General features: G+C 39.2%; 5 protein-coding genes across 8 annotated transcripts; 1 reads left to right on the top strand and 4 right to left on the bottom strand.

The window, feature by feature from the left end:
• Positions 1–1208: 1208 nt before the first annotated feature.
• On the bottom strand, positions 1209–3030 carry LOC108829283 (organic cation/carnitine transporter 6). The gene has a single exon (XM_018602974.2). It carries the CDS (start codon positions 2931–2933, stop codon positions 1359–1361), a length of 1575 nt encoding a protein of 524 aa, XP_018458476.1. The 5' UTR covers positions 2934–3030; the 3' UTR covers positions 1209–1358.
• Positions 3031–3241: 211 nt separating this feature from the next.
• On the bottom strand, positions 3242–5899 carry LOC108805984 (inosine-5'-monophosphate dehydrogenase 2). The gene is made up of 5 exons (XM_018577997.2): positions 5381–5899; positions 4273–4868; positions 4008–4187; positions 3643–3900; positions 3242–3550 (listed from the first exon to the last, which is right to left on the bottom strand). Exons 1-5 carry the CDS (start codon positions 5784–5786, stop codon positions 3479–3481), a joined length of 1512 nt encoding a protein of 503 aa, XP_018433499.1. The 5' UTR covers positions 5787–5899; the 3' UTR covers positions 3242–3478.
• A 35-nt stretch (positions 5900–5934) lies between these two features.
• LOC108805966 (putative cyclin-B3-1) lies at positions 5935–10659 on the top strand. Of its 4 annotated transcripts, none has more exons than XM_018577977.2 (21): positions 5935–6257; positions 6546–6585; positions 6669–6729; positions 6808–6843; positions 6962–7016; positions 7116–7164; positions 7249–7342; positions 7495–7530; positions 7734–7785; positions 7935–7980; positions 8089–8179; positions 8316–8373; positions 8576–8893; positions 8984–9097; positions 9214–9303; positions 9396–9557; positions 9653–9712; positions 9803–9901; positions 9993–10171; positions 10264–10413; positions 10499–10659. In XM_018577977.2, exons 1-20 carry the CDS (start codon positions 6243–6245, stop codon positions 10397–10399), a joined length of 1791 nt encoding a protein of 596 aa, XP_018433479.1. In that variant the 5' UTR covers positions 5935–6242; the 3' UTR covers positions 10400–10413; positions 10499–10659. The 4 variants fall into 4 exon arrangements, with proteins under 4 accessions (XP_018433479.1, XP_056864247.1, XP_056864245.1 ...); XM_057008267.1 differs by having other exon boundaries at positions 7113–7164; positions 8612–8893; XM_057008265.1 differs by having other exon boundaries at positions 7113–7164; positions 8606–8893.
• LOC108805995 (uncharacterized) lies at positions 10569–11908 on the bottom strand. Its single transcript, XM_018578008.2, has 2 exons — positions 11429–11908; positions 10569–11293 (listed from the first exon to the last, which is right to left on the bottom strand). The coding sequence occupies exons 1-2, from the start codon at positions 11761–11763 to the stop codon at positions 10801–10803; spliced, it is 828 nt and encodes a 275-aa protein (XP_018433510.1). The 5' UTR covers positions 11764–11908; the 3' UTR covers positions 10569–10800.
• A 261-nt stretch (positions 11909–12169) lies between these two features.
• Positions 12170–14671, bottom strand: LOC108811974 (metal tolerance protein 10). Its single transcript, XM_018584133.2, has 6 exons — positions 14319–14671; positions 13602–13714; positions 13271–13516; positions 13095–13175; positions 12753–12983; positions 12170–12656 (listed from the first exon to the last, which is right to left on the bottom strand). Exons 1-6 carry the CDS (start codon positions 14500–14502, stop codon positions 12315–12317), a joined length of 1197 nt encoding a protein of 398 aa, XP_018439635.1. The 5' UTR covers positions 14503–14671; the 3' UTR covers positions 12170–12314.
• Positions 14672–14702: the final 31 nt, after the last annotated feature.

The raw sequence follows: 14702 nt of genomic DNA, 5'->3' as shown, positions 1-14702 counted from the left end.
TTTTCACATTAACTACTAATATTATTAAAAAATAAATAAGATACCTATTTTGAGAATCAGGGATAATCATGGTCTAAGATCAATGATTGATTCCATACACTAATTACAGCTTGCAAATTGTGACGTGCTATGCTAGAACGTAGCCCGCAACTTTTTTGGCGTTTACGTCGAAACAAAAATTGAAAAAGCAGGAGCCTCGTGACGTCTGACTTCCACGCTGTTTAAGTCGAAACAAAAAATTGAAAAGCGGACAGCTTCTCTAGTATGAATTAAGAAGAAAAACAGAGCCGTAACACAAAAATGTTTGAACCATCAAACAGCTTTCTTATTTTTGTGTTTAATACAAAACTGAAACCACGAACATGAGGATACCCGATAATAAGATTACACCAAATATTAAGCGAGACAAGTCCTTCCTTGTAGTAAACATGACTAGAACCTTTTGCTAGTGCAGCGTTACATAGGATAGTAAAACTTCCATTTACATGTTTTCATGCAAGATTGATTCAAATATTATACTTTACCAATTTGACATTATTGTAGGTGTAGATACTATACTTTACCAATTTGACAGATTATTGTAGGTTTTCTACTCCAATTTGACAGTTCATTTCCTGTGACATAGACACTGGCAAAATATCTGTAAATTTTGATTCGATCCGTTATTCGTTTCGATTGAAAAAATTCGAATATCCGTAACTTAACGAATCGAAGCAAATACTAAAATTCAATATCAGTCAAAGACGAAACAAATCACAAATACTAATATTTTTAGAAACGGATATCCGATCCGATCCGTTATATGTATACATGTTTATAAAATTATATAATATATATACTTTTATATCTCTATATAAGTTTTATAATGTTTTATTCACTAAATTAATCATTTAGTTATTAAAAATTTTGAAAGTATGTAATTTTTTTAAAAAATTGTAATGAAACATTATTATTTTATTTAAGATTTTCTTCCTTTTCTTTCATTTTTATTTGTTTTTTTTTTAATTTTTTATTATTTTTTACGAATCGAATCGAATATCCGGCAAAAAATCGGATATTCGCGGATATCCGAAACACCGGATATTCGAAAAATTATGGATCAGATCGAGTCGAAAAATCAAATATTGGAACGGAATCGGATCACAGATATCCTTAAAACTCCAGATATCCGCTCCATGACCACCTCTAACTATCATGATAGCTCTGTGGACGAATTCAAATACCTTTTAGGTTTACACATCAGGCCTGACAACAATACTTAGCTCACGTTTTTTAGTCTTTCATCAACACATGCACCAGGTTTATTTGAAAACATATCAAGATAGAGATTTTATAAGCTAAACAAACTCTTACACTCATCAACAATGGCTAGTCTTTATGGTTTGATCTCTGTTTTCTTGTTCTTCCATCGTATCGCAGAGACTAGAACCTTTTGTCTCAGGTAGAATCAAAACGAACAATCCGAAACCAGACATGGCAACTCCGAAAACGGCGAAGGATACTGATGGTAGATCTCTTCCAATGGAAGCAATGAGCGGACAGCAAGCTCCTCCGACAACAAGAGCCTGTCTAAACATCATCAATGCGGAATTTCTCACACAAGTAGGAAACATTTCAACCATATAAACCGCCATTAGGTTAAATCCGATCCTTGCACAGAAAAATGTCGCTAGCTCAAACGCAAACGCCAGCCCTGATTTTCCCAGAACGCTGGAAACGAAACAAAACACTCCCGAAGCTCCACCAAGTAATGTATTCACTAGAACAGAGCTTCTTCTGTTGAACCTCTCCAATAAAATCGGAGTGATAACAAAAGAAGGCAACTCCACCACTGCGTTTAGGGTTTCACTCAAGTAGAGGTTGACGTCTATGTCTCTAGCTGCTAAAGGAACACCGTAGTATGACATTCCCAATCCAAACATTATGATCATAACAACTACAATCCTCCGAAAAGCCCACTTTTGGAAGAAGAAGTCCTTAATTGAGTACCTTGGCTGTTCTTCAACGCTTTCTTGCTCCAGAGGTAACTGATGAGAAACTAATGATTCCAAGTAGGGTTTGTTATCCCTCGATGACATGCTTTTGAGAACTTTAATGGCTTCTTCGTCGTTTCCTTGGATGTGAAGCCACCGAGGTGATTCTAGTGCGAAAAGGTGGAGGAAGATACAGTAGATTAATGCGGGAACGGCTGTGTATAGATAGAGAAATCTCCATGAAGAGTGTTGAGCAAGGTAAGCGATTCCAGACAAGGACATAAACCCTAAAACGAAAAGGGTAAACGGAATCATGGTAGCTCTCGGTCTCCATTTTGTGGAGAGTCGCTCACTGATTAGAACCATCGCATATGAAAATGTCTGTGATTTCGAGAACCCGTTGACAAACTTTAGGGCTGTATAAATCCATACGTTGGTTGAGAAGATAACAGAGATTGCAGTGACTGACGTCGCAAAGGTTGAGAGAAAAATTAGTTTCTTGCGGCCCAAGAAACCATCTGGGACTAAAGCTAGAGCGAATCCACCAACGACTCCACCGATGTAGAAAGCAGAGGTAGGCATACCTCTGAGTAATGAGCTCGAGCACTCGAGTCCAAAATCTGAAATGACGGTTTTGTCCGTGGAGCCACCGTCCCATTCCCAGGCTGATCTTGGGAGCTTGCAGATGTCGGAAGTGGAGTGATCGCAGATTGTGTGGTTAACACAGTGCCACGTGGGGTATGCGTCTGTGTAAACGGTGATGAATACCTGCTGAGCATCGAAGAAGTAAGAGAGTCCAACGAGGAATACCTGGAAGAGTTGCCAGAACCCAAAATCTGATAGACTTTGTTCGACAATGTTGTCGAAAGTTAAAGCTTCTGGTCTGGTTTTGTGGTCGACGTTGGAATCATCGGAGTCGATATGATGAGACAACAACAATGGTTCTGAAGGACCAGCCATTTGATATTGTTTGTGGTTTTGTGCTTTTTCTTTTCTTTTGAAGGGGTTGGTTATTGGATTATAATGATTGCAATTCTCAGCTATATATATAAATCTGCAAAAATTCTACTCCCACTAGTCCTCTTATCAGAAATGTTAGGTTTGTATAAATTTTAAATACACTAAAATATCCGGTATTTAAGAAAAAAAGCTAACTCCAGCTTGCAAGTTGTGACGTGATATGCTAGACGTTTTTGGCGTTTAAGTCGAAACAAAAAAATGAAAGACAGGAGCCTCGTGACGTCCACGCTGTTTAAGTCCAAACAAAAAATTGAAAAGCAGACAGCTTTCTTTGTATGAATTACGAAAAAAACAGAGCCGTAATACAAAAACGTTTGAACCATCAAGCAGCTTTCTTATTTTTGTGTTTAATACAAAACTGAAACCCCGAACATGACGATACCCGACAATAAGATTACACCAAATATTAAGTGGGACAAGTGCTTCCTTGTAGTAAACAGACACTGCTAGTGCAGCGTGACATAAGATAGTAAATTCATGAAAAACTAAAATGATTTCTTTTCGTAAGAAACCAGTCCGTGGACTCCTCCTTCAATCTGTGCTGCACCTGTACGAGCCTATTCACAACCATAAAAAAAAAACAGTAACATCAATAATGGTGAAACTCTGCAAAAGCTCAAGAGAGTTTTCCTAGAAATATCAGCGGTACCTCTAGTCTAAGGACTTTTTCTCTCAATAGCTCGTGAGCGGATTGCAAAGAGGAAGCACCAAGATCTTGGAAACCTTGCTTAACGGCATGCATTGTGTAAGGTATGAACTTCAACACCGAGCCTTTATCCGCCACTGCTCCCACCACTCCTTGTGCAATCTTGAGCTTCGCGGTGTCCCCTAAGTATCTTTGGTCGCTTCCTTTAGTCATCGCTTCTAATGAACCCATGCCTCGGTACTTTTTCACCCTCCTACCGTTCTGGAATTAATACAAAACAGTCCAAGAAAAAGCACAATCTTTGAGGAAATATAGCATTGGAAGCTGGTTGGAATCAATATTCAAAGAAGGAAGTTGTGTGCAATTACTCGGTATTCGTAAGCTCCAGGAGCTTCAGTGCTTCCAGCTAAGAAACTTCCCATCATCACAGTTGATGCTCCAAGGACTAGAGCCTTCACAATGTGACCTGAGTTTGAGATACCACCATCCGCGATAACAGGTACACCGTGCTGAGCAGCAAGCGTTGAGACTTTGTACACAGCAGTAGCCTAAGATAGTAGCAATCACATTAGCTCACAGAACCAACTTTAGAACTGAATGAGTAAAAAAAAACGAAAGCTTTTTCAAATTTACCTGTCCGCGTCCAACAGCACAAACCTCTTGAGTAGTGCATATAGACCCAGAGCCCATACCAACTCTCAGCCCATCAACTCCAGATTTGATCAAGTTCTCTGCCTGGTACATCGTCACCACGTTCCCACCGACCACATCCAACTCCGGATACATATTCTTCACATATTTAATCATCTCAATCTGGTAAATAGAGTTCCCTTGCGAACTATCCAACACCACAACATTAGCCCCAGCTTTCACCAAATGCTCCAACCTCTCCTTATCCGACTCCCTCGTCCCTATGGCTGCACCCACCATCCACTTATTATCAGGACCAACGGTTCCTGATCCTATCTTAGGGTATCCTTTCACCCTCTCCACATCGTCTTTTGTCACTACGTTCACAGTCTCACCATCCTTCTCCAGAACCACAAACCCTTTCTGCTTATCTTCCAAAACCGCTTCGATCTTGTCGAGATCGACATCCCACGGAACATAGTAATCTCTGCTCTCACAGCTACGCATGTAGTCGTATATCTTCATCTCCTTTTGTTCATCTTTCATAGAAGACCACTCCGATTTCGAGACATAGCCCAACAAACTCGGAGTCAATGTCCCTGCCGATTCAATCAACAACAAAAAATCCATTCAGTATTATTCACTAGACCCTACTTCACACTAAAAAACAAACCAGTGTTCTAAATCGGTTTAGAAGGTGTCAACGCACCCTCCTAATCGGCAAATCGGGTCTGAATATTATTTGTTCAAAATGATCGGTCTAGGCGTTAAAAAAATAAGGTCTAGGCGCCTTACTTAACATTAATCTTTCTATAAGAGGCCTAACCACTTATTCTTAATCATTGAAACAAACACACTAGTACCACTAAGACAATCACAATGAGACATTAACCCAACAAACTCGGTGTCAATGTCCCCTGCCCATTCAATCAACAAACAAGTCCACTCAGAACTTTCACAGACATTATTTACAGCTTTAAATCATTATTACAAAACTGTTGAAAAAAAGAAGCAAACAAAAACAGTAGTACCACTAAGACTAAAGTATAAATCATTGCGTAACCTTTTCGGCATATATACTATAATAAAAAAAAGTAGATAACTTTTTTACCTGTCTGAGAGACAAAAACGAAGGAAGAAGGACCGAAGTCATCGACCGAGCCAATCATATGGTCAGGGCACTTGAAAACGGCGTCGGAGGCAATCGGAACGCGGAGGGATTTGGCGCGGCGGATGGCGGAAGCCTGAGCGGCGACGTCGCAGTTATAGTGGACGATTCCGATTCCTCCGAGGGCGGCCATAGCGGCGGCCATGTGGGACTCGGAGACGGTGTCCATGGGGGAAGCGACGCAGGGGATGGAGAGCGGGACGCGCTTGCTGAGGCGCGTGGAGAGGGAGACGGCGTCGGTGGAGAAGTCGATGTAGTGAGGGAGGAATATCACGTCGTCGTAGGTGTAGGAGTATCCCTGCGCGAAGAGTTTCTCCGCTGAGAATCCATCCTCGAAGGGTGACGACATCGAAGCTCTACAGCAGAGGCGTCTGTGCTGGCGAGGGTGAGAAGAGACCAGTGAAATGTGAACAGAGAGAGGATAAAGCTAGGGTTTAGGTAGGGAGTGAAGAGTTGGTGAAAAGTTTAGGAGCGAAATAAACATAACATAAACCGTTAATAAAATTTTGAACCGAATCAAATTGAATTTTGTTTGTAAACCGGTGTGTTTATTTGAACAATAAATTGATGGGCCTTACTGGGCCGCAGGTAAAAGTTATAAGGTCTGAAAGTTATGGTTATGGATTACACACCTTTTTCGAGTCGGATAATGAGTAATCAGATAGCCCATAATTCAGGGGCACGATCGTAAATTTCATAAAGCTATATTTCAAAATTCGAAGGAGCGGGCGTCACTCACTGTCTCTCTCTCTCGTTGAGTCTCCGGGAAGAAGGAATAAGCGGAAGATCTGGAGATTGAAGGACAATGGCGTTCGCCAAGGTAACTTTTTTCTTGAAAAAATGCATAATTTTCGCCAAGATTTAGGGTTGCTATTACGTTCTTCGGAGATGAGTTTGAGATCGAGGGGCTGTTCCTGTTTTCATACGATTATAGTTGAGATAACCATCGTTGTTGTTTCTTTTCCTAATCGCGATTAGGGTTTGAAATATTTGATAGTAAGGGCTAAGGTTTTAGCCTCTTTCAAATATTCAATTTGAAAGAATTCGATTGTATGCGGTAGATTTCGAGTTGTTACTTTCAGTTACTTATGATTTTGTTTGTTTGTAGGCACCACGACTAGGTAAAGATGATGACCTTGGAAATCGAGGTAAGTGCCGGTGAAATTATACTCAGCGTTACAACAAATGGTTCAGTTCTTTAAAATATATGTATATGTACTTGTGGAAACAGCATGGACTAGGAGTTTCAAAGTGTATTCCGATAATCAGAAGACTGATCCAGATTTTAAAGTGTAAGTTCATCTCTTGTGGTAGTATTTGTTGTTTTTTTTCTTCAATCTGAGTAAATAATACTATTTCTGTTTGTGCAGAGGTGTTGCACACAACAAGACTCGTATTCCTTTAAGGTTTGTTTAAAAAAAAGAACAATTATGTCTCTCTTACTGATGCATATTTGTCTTAGAACATTGAAGATTAGATATTACAAAGGTTAGGAAATTAATCTCCTGCTTTTACATTGTTTAGGAGGAAATCAGTGACAATCAGCAGTGGAGCAACTTCTAACATAAACAGTATGAAGGTTTCTCCCTTTCCCTTTTCTTTCTGAGTTCAATGGAGTGTAGAATTTTATGCAATTATTTAACATGTAAGTGCATTTTTGTTGTTATTGAATTAGAAGGGAACTTCAAGAATCAGGAGCCAGAATAAAAGCAGTAATGAAAATTCTGGTAAGCTTTTAGCGGAGAGTTGTAATTACATTTCTAGGATGTGTTTTTTTTAAGTTAAACTCAGAAACTGTGTCTCTTTTCCAGAGAAATATACTAAGGTTACAAGAAAAGCATTGGCTGATTTGAGTAATGTTGGTGGGAACACTTTAAGGCCAGCGCTTTCTGGCAGCAGTACCTTGTAAGTTTGCTTAACTTTAAGGGTTTCTTTTCGTGCTTTCTCGTGGATCAGATTTTGACAATTTCCCATTGTCTGCTTAATCAAACTGATTGTTTGGGAAGCATATCTTTCTTCTGATCTAAAGTCATTATATTGAACATGCAACAATGCAGGAAATGGAAGGGTGTAAAATGTGCAAATCCGCAAAGGTATGTAGTAATCGATAGCTGCTGCTATAAACATCATATACATTATACATACAGGAGCGTTAAATCTCTATATTTGGATCAGTAGCTTCTCTGCATTATGGTTTTGAAGCCCTTTTGTCAATTAGTTGTCCTCTTGCCAGATGTTTTCTATTGTATCGGCATAAAATAATTCTGCATCTTTCTTGGTTTGTTTGTTCTTGCAGAAAATTACCAGCTTCAAACAGAACAAGCCTCACAGACAAGAACACAAAGAAGGTTGTTATCAATATACTTTGATACTGCTATTTTCTTACAGTTAGCTGGTTATATAACAATTTGTGATGCTAAGCATATAGGATATCCTACTTAATTTTGATATGACTCTACTCCCTGCCTTGATTTTGATTACCTCCTATTTCGTGCAGGACACTGTCTCAAGCTTAGATTCGAAAAAACTGGGTCAGGTTCCAGGTAACATGGATTTCTTTTCTAAACTTCCGATATGTAATGGAAATGTTTATGTTAAAACTGTAACGTGATTGGTTCAGTATCTGACATGAGCGAGTTGCATTGTTTTAGCTAGTAAAGTCAGCAAAAAAGCCCTCCCGCAGCTAAGCAGTGCCAGAAGCTTTACCTTGAAAAGTCGTACAAGTATCGGCTCTATACCATCGTAAGTAAATATGCTTGTTTATTGTATCATCACTTAAGACATGAAGCTGTTGCTTCTCATCTTTGAGAACCAAAACATATTTTAAAAAAACAGCCTGAGATATACGCTGCTAAGTTCATTTTATTTGCATGGTCAGGGACCGCACTAACCTGAGTAGTAAGAATAACGTTCGTATCGCAAAGAAATCTATCAAGGTAATATACCTTACTTCCTTTCTTTGTATGCAAGTGGTTCCTTTTCATAAAAAGCCAACTGTATATTTAAGCTTTCTCAACAATATTATGCCCTGTCTACCATCATTGAACTGCTAGCTCAATACTTTTTTGCTTTGCTCTGTTATTCTGATAATTTTACCTGCCAATCGTCACAGTCTTATTGAGATTTTTAATTTTGTAGATATCTAATACGCTGTCTCTCCCGCTAAAGATCCAGACAACCGTGAAGACCTCGCTGCAAAACCGTAGTCCTCTTAAGAAGCCCCTGGTCGGTAGAAGTAAATCACAATCTATTCTTTCAGTCCCTTCTCCTGATGAAGCTGCATCGGCACTGTCAATTCCGGGACAGGTTGAAACAGAAGGTCTTAAAGAAGATACTCAAGGAGAGAGTTCATCTAATGTAAAAACAGACTCAGCTACGAAAGTGTTGGATGTTACAGCGATACCAAAATCAAAACGTAGAAAGTCTTTCACATCTCTACTAGTATCTGGATCGAAGGTACACACCAAAGTCTACTAGCAATTGTGTTTGTGACCTTTTTTTTCTTCTTTCCAACATTGGTAATAACTTTACTTGTAATTCCATAAGAAAAATGACGAGACTGCACAGCAAGAAAAACTTCCCAACATTGATGATGAATCCAATCAGCTAGAAGTTGCAGAATATGTGGATGACATTTATCAGTTCTATTGGACTGCTGAGGTAATCAACTTGTTCCACATTCATACAACCTTTCTTTCCATTATACTCAATTTTTTCTTATGCTCAATATTGAATAAGCTTTCCAGTAGTTTTGACTTGAAATGCTGCTCTTGCAGGCGTTAAATCCATCTTTGGGATACTACCTGTCAACTCAGACAAAAGTTAGTCCAATTACGCGTGGAATTTTGATAAACTGGCTTATCGAAGTGAGTTCAGTTCTTATCTTTTCATTTCAACTTTATATTTTCGCTACTCAGTTTCTGAATCCTACATCTCGCTATTGCCAATTTGTTTGCAGGTTCATTCCAAATTTGATTTGATGCATGAGACTCTCTACCTCACAATGAATTTATTGGATCGTTACCTCTCCCAAGTTCCAGTACACAAAAATGAGATGCAATTGATTGGTCTTACTGCGCTCTTACTAGCATCTAAATACGAGGACTATTGGCATCCTAGGGTAAGTGACACTAGTCCTGAAAGCCAAATCCTCACCTCAACTCCATATGGCTTCAAACTTAAATTCTAGAATATATTTCTATTGTCCGTGTGCAGATCAAAGACTTGATTAGCATCTCCGCAGAAACATACACAAGAGAACAAATCCTGGGAATGGTATATATAAACTCTGTTTATGATTCCACTTCTCTAGCCATTTTGACAATTATTGGTGGTTTGCATTATTAATCTTCTTCTTTTTTTTAGGAGAGGACTATGCTCAAAGAGTTAAAGTTTCGTTTGAATGAAGCGACCCCTTACGTTTTCATGTTGAGGTTCCTAAAAGCTGCTCAATCAAACAAGAAGGTATGCGCGGAACTTGCATCTGATAAGCCATATAATCTGTAAAAACAAATATGTACGACTAAGCAGGCATTTGATACTACAATTTTGTCAGCTTCAACAACTCGCCTTCTACCTAATAGAGCTGTGTTTGGTTGAGTATGAAGCCTTGAAGTTCAAGCCTTCGTTGCTCTGCGCATCAGCCATCTATGTAGCCCGCTGCACTTTACATATGACTCCAGTCTGGACCGCGCTCCTAAACTGCCATACCCACTACAATGTCTCCCAAATGAAGTAAGTAAATGTCTCTTTATTATCAACATTGTACAGATCACTTGACCGAATACAATGGTTAAGCTCCTTTTTATACCATTGTTTTATCACAGGGATTGTTCTGACATGATCCTAAGGTTCCATAAAGCTGCGAAGACAGGAAAACTGAGGGTCACTTATGACAAGTACATGAAACCAGAACGAAGTAACGTCGCAGTCTTGAAACCCTTGGACAAGCTTCCTCTCTAAACCAAATCTAAAAGGTATGTTCATATTGCTCGAAACTTGTTTTCTATTCGTTTCCTTTACTGGAACTGAATCTTATTCATGCTTACTCCGAAATTGCAGGGAGATACGTCTACATGGGCTCTAGCCAGATATTAAAACAAAACTCAGGCTATTCTTGATTAGGTGTGTGTTGTTTTTGCATTGTGCTTCTAATATTTCAAATGATCACAAAGACAAAACTCCAATGTATTGACAAAGTTGTATAAAAGCTTTTGGAACCACATTACACTTTTATGTTTCCTCAAAAGCTTAAAGCCAACCAGATCTACTCACACATATATTATAACCTTTAAATGTAACACCTATATACACCTGAGAAGGGTGTGTCCCTGAGTATGTGTATAGCAACAACTCTACTTCCACTATGAGCATGTGATTAAACTGTCTGTCACAAGCATATCCTCTGTCTTGTCCACTGTCCGCCTCACCGCTTGATAAAACTCGATCCATGAAGATGAACAAGAGTCGACAGGACTGGAAAAGAAGGTCGGATTCGGACTACTCGCAGGGGAAGCAGCAGTCACCAAATCCAAAACCGAAGCTGCGGGTTTGAGCTGATGAGGGAAATTGAAGGCCAAGTTATCGACTTTATGCTCATAGATTTTGCCATTACGGTCGAGTTTATACCGAGAAGTGCCTTGAAACTCTCCTTTAGCCTCCCATGGAACTCTAGGCACACCTTTGAGAGTCCACCTGATGAGAATCATGTTCTCTGATGGTTGCCATACCCTGAAGATCTCAAGAGAGATGTCTCTGAACAATATCTTCCCGTGAAACCTGAGTGCCCAGAAGATCAACTTGTAGTTCTCAATCCCACTGAATGTGTTCATCGGATCCATAAACGTTACATCATCCCTGTAAAAACATATAAAGAATCTAAATTTGCAAATTCACAAAGAGAGGAGTTTCAAAGGTAAGATCTTTATTGTAGACTCCGTCCAAAGATTCGTTCTTTTTTAAAATCAAAACGACCCAGTTGAGGAAATTCACCTGTAGATGTCGTAGTTTAGATCTCTAGCGAAGATCAAAGGCATATCTTCACGAAGCGTACGGACAGCGAGACCGAGGTTGATGTAGAACTCATCTCTGTCGTTGTTGTTATGTTTGTCTTGCGGAGTGGGTTTTGTCTTAACCTGGGCGTCTTGAAGAGGAGGAGACTGGACGGAAGAAAGAGAGAGTGTAGAGAGATTATTATCCCCATCAAACACGTAGCCTTTTGAAGACGATGGCGATAGAGATGGAGTGAAGATGGGTCTACTAAGGTTTGTGGATTTTCCGGTTTGGAGAAGTATCGAAGGAGATAGATTAGAGAGAAGAAAAGACATGGCTGCTGTTTTTTTTTTTTGTTTGAGAGCTGGGTCTTTGTGTTTCTTTACGTTTTCATGGCGAAGATTCTGAGCTTAGAGAGAATGTTTGGTTGAGAAGAGCGATGAAGCACGGAAGTTTTGTTGGAAGATAGATAGCCAAGCTCTTTTCTTTCCTCTTTTGAGTGGTTTTAATTTAAACTTTCATTATTTTATTTTATTTTACTTATCTTTATTTTGAGTTTACTGCTTAAATTATTTAATTATGACCAAAATGAGTAAAGAAAGTCAATTAGCTGCAAACAGAAAAACGGCATTGATTTACAAACAGCACGCAGTTCACCTTACTAAACGACAAACTGTATGGTTTTTGTTCAAACTCTAAACGCCAGACAGTGCACTCCTTATTAATAAAGACGGCACAGCGTTTGATGGTTAAACCACATACGTTTCACTCGCATATTTAGAGAACCAGAATCCACATTCGTTCGGTTTCCATCCAAGACAAAACGACGTGAAGAGAGAACCTAAAACTAAAGAGCAATCACTAGAAGATTACTTATACATATTATCTAACTATACTTGTGTTCAGGACGATGAGTGAACTCAAAGTCTATGTGAACAAAAGCGCGTTCCACCTCAGCAAGTTGCTCGAGCTTCTCCTGAAGAGTTTCTCCGATGTTGTGAGCCTCTTGCAGTCTCATGTCCTCTGGCAAAACAATGTCCACCTCCACAAAGTAGTGCGAACCGAAAGTGTAGGCCCTTACTGTGTCGATATGCTTGATTTGTTCGTGATGGTTCCATATCAAGAACGTCAGCTTCGCCAAGAAGTCTGGAGGGGCTGAGCGTCCGATCAGCGAGTGGACGTTCTCTAGTACGGTTCTTGCCCAAGTTCCTATGGTGTACAAAGCTATCTGCAACCAAGGAAATCAAGAAACTTTTTTTTTGTAATCCCACAAGACATTTCTAGATCATTTTCACATTACAAAGTAAAACAGAGTTTTACTTACAAGTATAGCACCGGAGGGATCAATCCACCAGTAGAATTTGACTGCCAAGACAGCTGTTGCTAAGCCGATTGAATTGGTAACAACATCAAAGAGGTGATCCTGAGCGTAGGCCCTAACGATTTCGTTCTGGAATCCTCTGCAGTAGAGCATCAGTAGAAACTTCACTATAGTGACAGAGACCATGATCCCTATCATCCATTTCTCCTCTGTGCTATTCATATGAATACCACTCTGCAACAAAAAGAATAAAATAAAATAAAATAAAGAAGAAAGATAATTTGTTATATAAACATCAAATAACCGATATATATAAGCAGTTATGGGAAAAAGATTGTGATGTACCTTGGAGACTAGTTGCCTTCCTGACTCTAGCAAAACTTGTAGTCCAAGAGTTGCCATCACGGAAGCAAACACAATGATGCCCTGTTAATAGTGTATCAAGCGTTATTACACTAGCTATGGTGAATTAGAACACGAAAGAAACCAAAGAAAGAGTTAATAGACAGAGAGCATGATACCACAGGTTGCATCCGTCGTTTGCCAATAGGATAATGAAAATGGTTTGGTTTTCTCATGGCATTAGCTGTAAACCAGAGGATGAAACCAGACAGGAGATCCAAGAGAGAGTCCAGAGTTGAAGCAATCACAGCCATGGATCTACTCTCCATAGAGGCATAAACTTTCGCCACAAAAAGCACCAGATTCGTAGCGTTGGAGATGTGAACAGCCAGTCTCTCACTCTTTGCAAGCTTCTTCAGTTCGTCCTGTTGAAACCAACAAAAAGAAAAAGATGGATGAAAAGGACTAAAAAACTGAAAGAGTAAAGAAAAAGGGTTTATAGAGCCTGACATCAGTTGGAGCTCCAGATGCAAAACCGGTTTCGTGGATAGTCTCCATCTCGTTGAAGCCCTCGAGAAGCCTCTCTTGCTTCTTGTAGTATTCAGAGACTTTACGTTCCTTCCCTACATTGGAGAAAACAGAGAATGATGGTTAAGCTTAAACCCCTTTTTTCAAGATATATAATCCTCAATAATAATAATGGGGTTTAACGGTTTCTAAGCCCTTCTACAATGCGTTAAACCTCTATCGAGAATCTGATTCACATCATCCACGTAAAAAACAACAAAGAATCTGGCATGGCATATACAAACTCCTAAAGAGAGGCTTGAGATTCCATAAAGAGTTGATAACTTTTTATCAACAAAAGAATAAAGACTTATATTCCCTTGAATCAATCAATAGAATTAAGGTTTTTTTATCAGAAAAAAAAAATTAATTATAGTTTTACCTGGAAAAGACTGAATTTTATTTTACTTGAATCAATCAATATATATATTTTCTGAACAAGGTTTAACATAAGAAACAATTAACTCCTCAAACAAATGATTGTGATACCTTTTTATATTAATCCAAACAACTACACATTTTCTTAATTACTTATTCTGTTTCATGCACGCGATTAAGAAACGGGCTCCTAAGAAACTCATGTTCGATGATGATCCACATGAAACACGATTAAGCGTAGATCACGAGGGACAAAAAACAATGAAGAACAAAAGAACTCACTGGGAGTACGGAAGTAGCGAGAAAAGCGAGTACGACCGTCGTGACGGCCGGTGGAAGAAGGAAGTCGGAAAGTGTCGAGGCTGAGACGCCACGACGACGAGAGCGGCGGCGGCGCGTCGTCGTCGCTAGGTAAAAGCTCGACATTGTATTGGTCTGCCGTGCGGGTTATATGATCCGTCGCCATTCTCCGATCACTTTCTCTCTGCCTTACAATTTTGGAAAGCAAACAAAAAAACAGAAAAAAAAAAAGTGGTTCCGGGGAAGTTGTGAGAGAGAGAAAACAAAACTGGTTGCTTGTATGAGAAAATATAGGGGAAGTTAAAAGTATACAAGTCGCACACAAACTCTCTCTTAACATAATTTTTTTTTTTTAACAATCTTAAC

The sequence above is a fragment of the Raphanus sativus genome, chromosome 1 (genome assembly GCF_000801105.2).
Source record: "Raphanus sativus cultivar WK10039 chromosome 1, ASM80110v3, whole genome shotgun sequence".
NCBI classification, from domain to species: Eukaryota; Viridiplantae; Streptophyta; class Magnoliopsida; order Brassicales; family Brassicaceae; genus Raphanus; species Raphanus sativus.
The sequence above is the reverse complement of the archived record's forward strand: the minus strand, read 5'-3'. Positions and strand labels throughout refer to the sequence as shown.

Bases quoted from the DNA above. Each gene is read 5' to 3' on its own strand.
- LOC108829283 (XM_018602974.2), bottom strand. From the start codon at position 2,933: ATGGCTGGTCCTTCAGAACCATTGTTGTTGTCTCATCATATCGACTCC.
- LOC108805984 (XM_018577997.2), bottom strand. From the start codon at position 5,786: ATGTCGTCACCCTTCGAGGATGGATTCTCAGCGGAGAAACTCTTCGCG. The intron at 3,901-4,007 runs GTAATTGCACAC...TATTAATTCCAG, and splicing joins CTGGAGCTTACGAATACCGA to AACGGTAGGAGGGTGAAAAA. The intron at 3,551-3,642 runs GTACCGCTGATA...GGTTGTGAATAG, and splicing joins AAAAAGTCCTTAGACTAGAG to GCTCGTACAGGTGCAGCACA.
- LOC108805966 (XM_018577967.2), top strand. The intron at 6,844-6,961 runs GTTTGTTTAAAA...TACATTGTTTAG, and splicing joins AAGACTCGTATTCCTTTAAG to GAGGAAATCAGTGACAATCA. The intron at 7,165-7,248 runs GTAAGCTTTTAG...TCTCTTTTCCAG, and splicing joins AAGCAGTAATGAAAATTCTG to AGAAATATACTAAGGTTACA.
- LOC108805995 (XM_018578008.2), bottom strand. From the start codon at position 11,763: ATGTCTTTTCTTCTCTCTAATCTATCTCCTTCGATACTTCTCCAAACC. The intron at 11,294-11,428 runs GTGAATTTCCTC...ATGTTTTTACAG, and splicing joins CTAAACTACGACATCTACAG to GGATGATGTAACGTTTATGG.
- LOC108811974 (XM_018584133.2), bottom strand. From the start codon at position 14,502: ATGGCGACGGATCATATAACCCGCACGGCAGACCAATACAATGTCGAG. The intron at 13,715-14,318 runs GTGAGTTCTTTT...TCTCCAATGTAG, and splicing joins TCGCTACTTCCGTACTCCCA to GGAAGGAACGTAAAGTCTCT. The intron at 13,176-13,270 runs GTATCATGCTCT...CACTATTAACAG, and splicing joins AACGACGGATGCAACCTGTG to GGCATCATTGTGTTTGCTTC.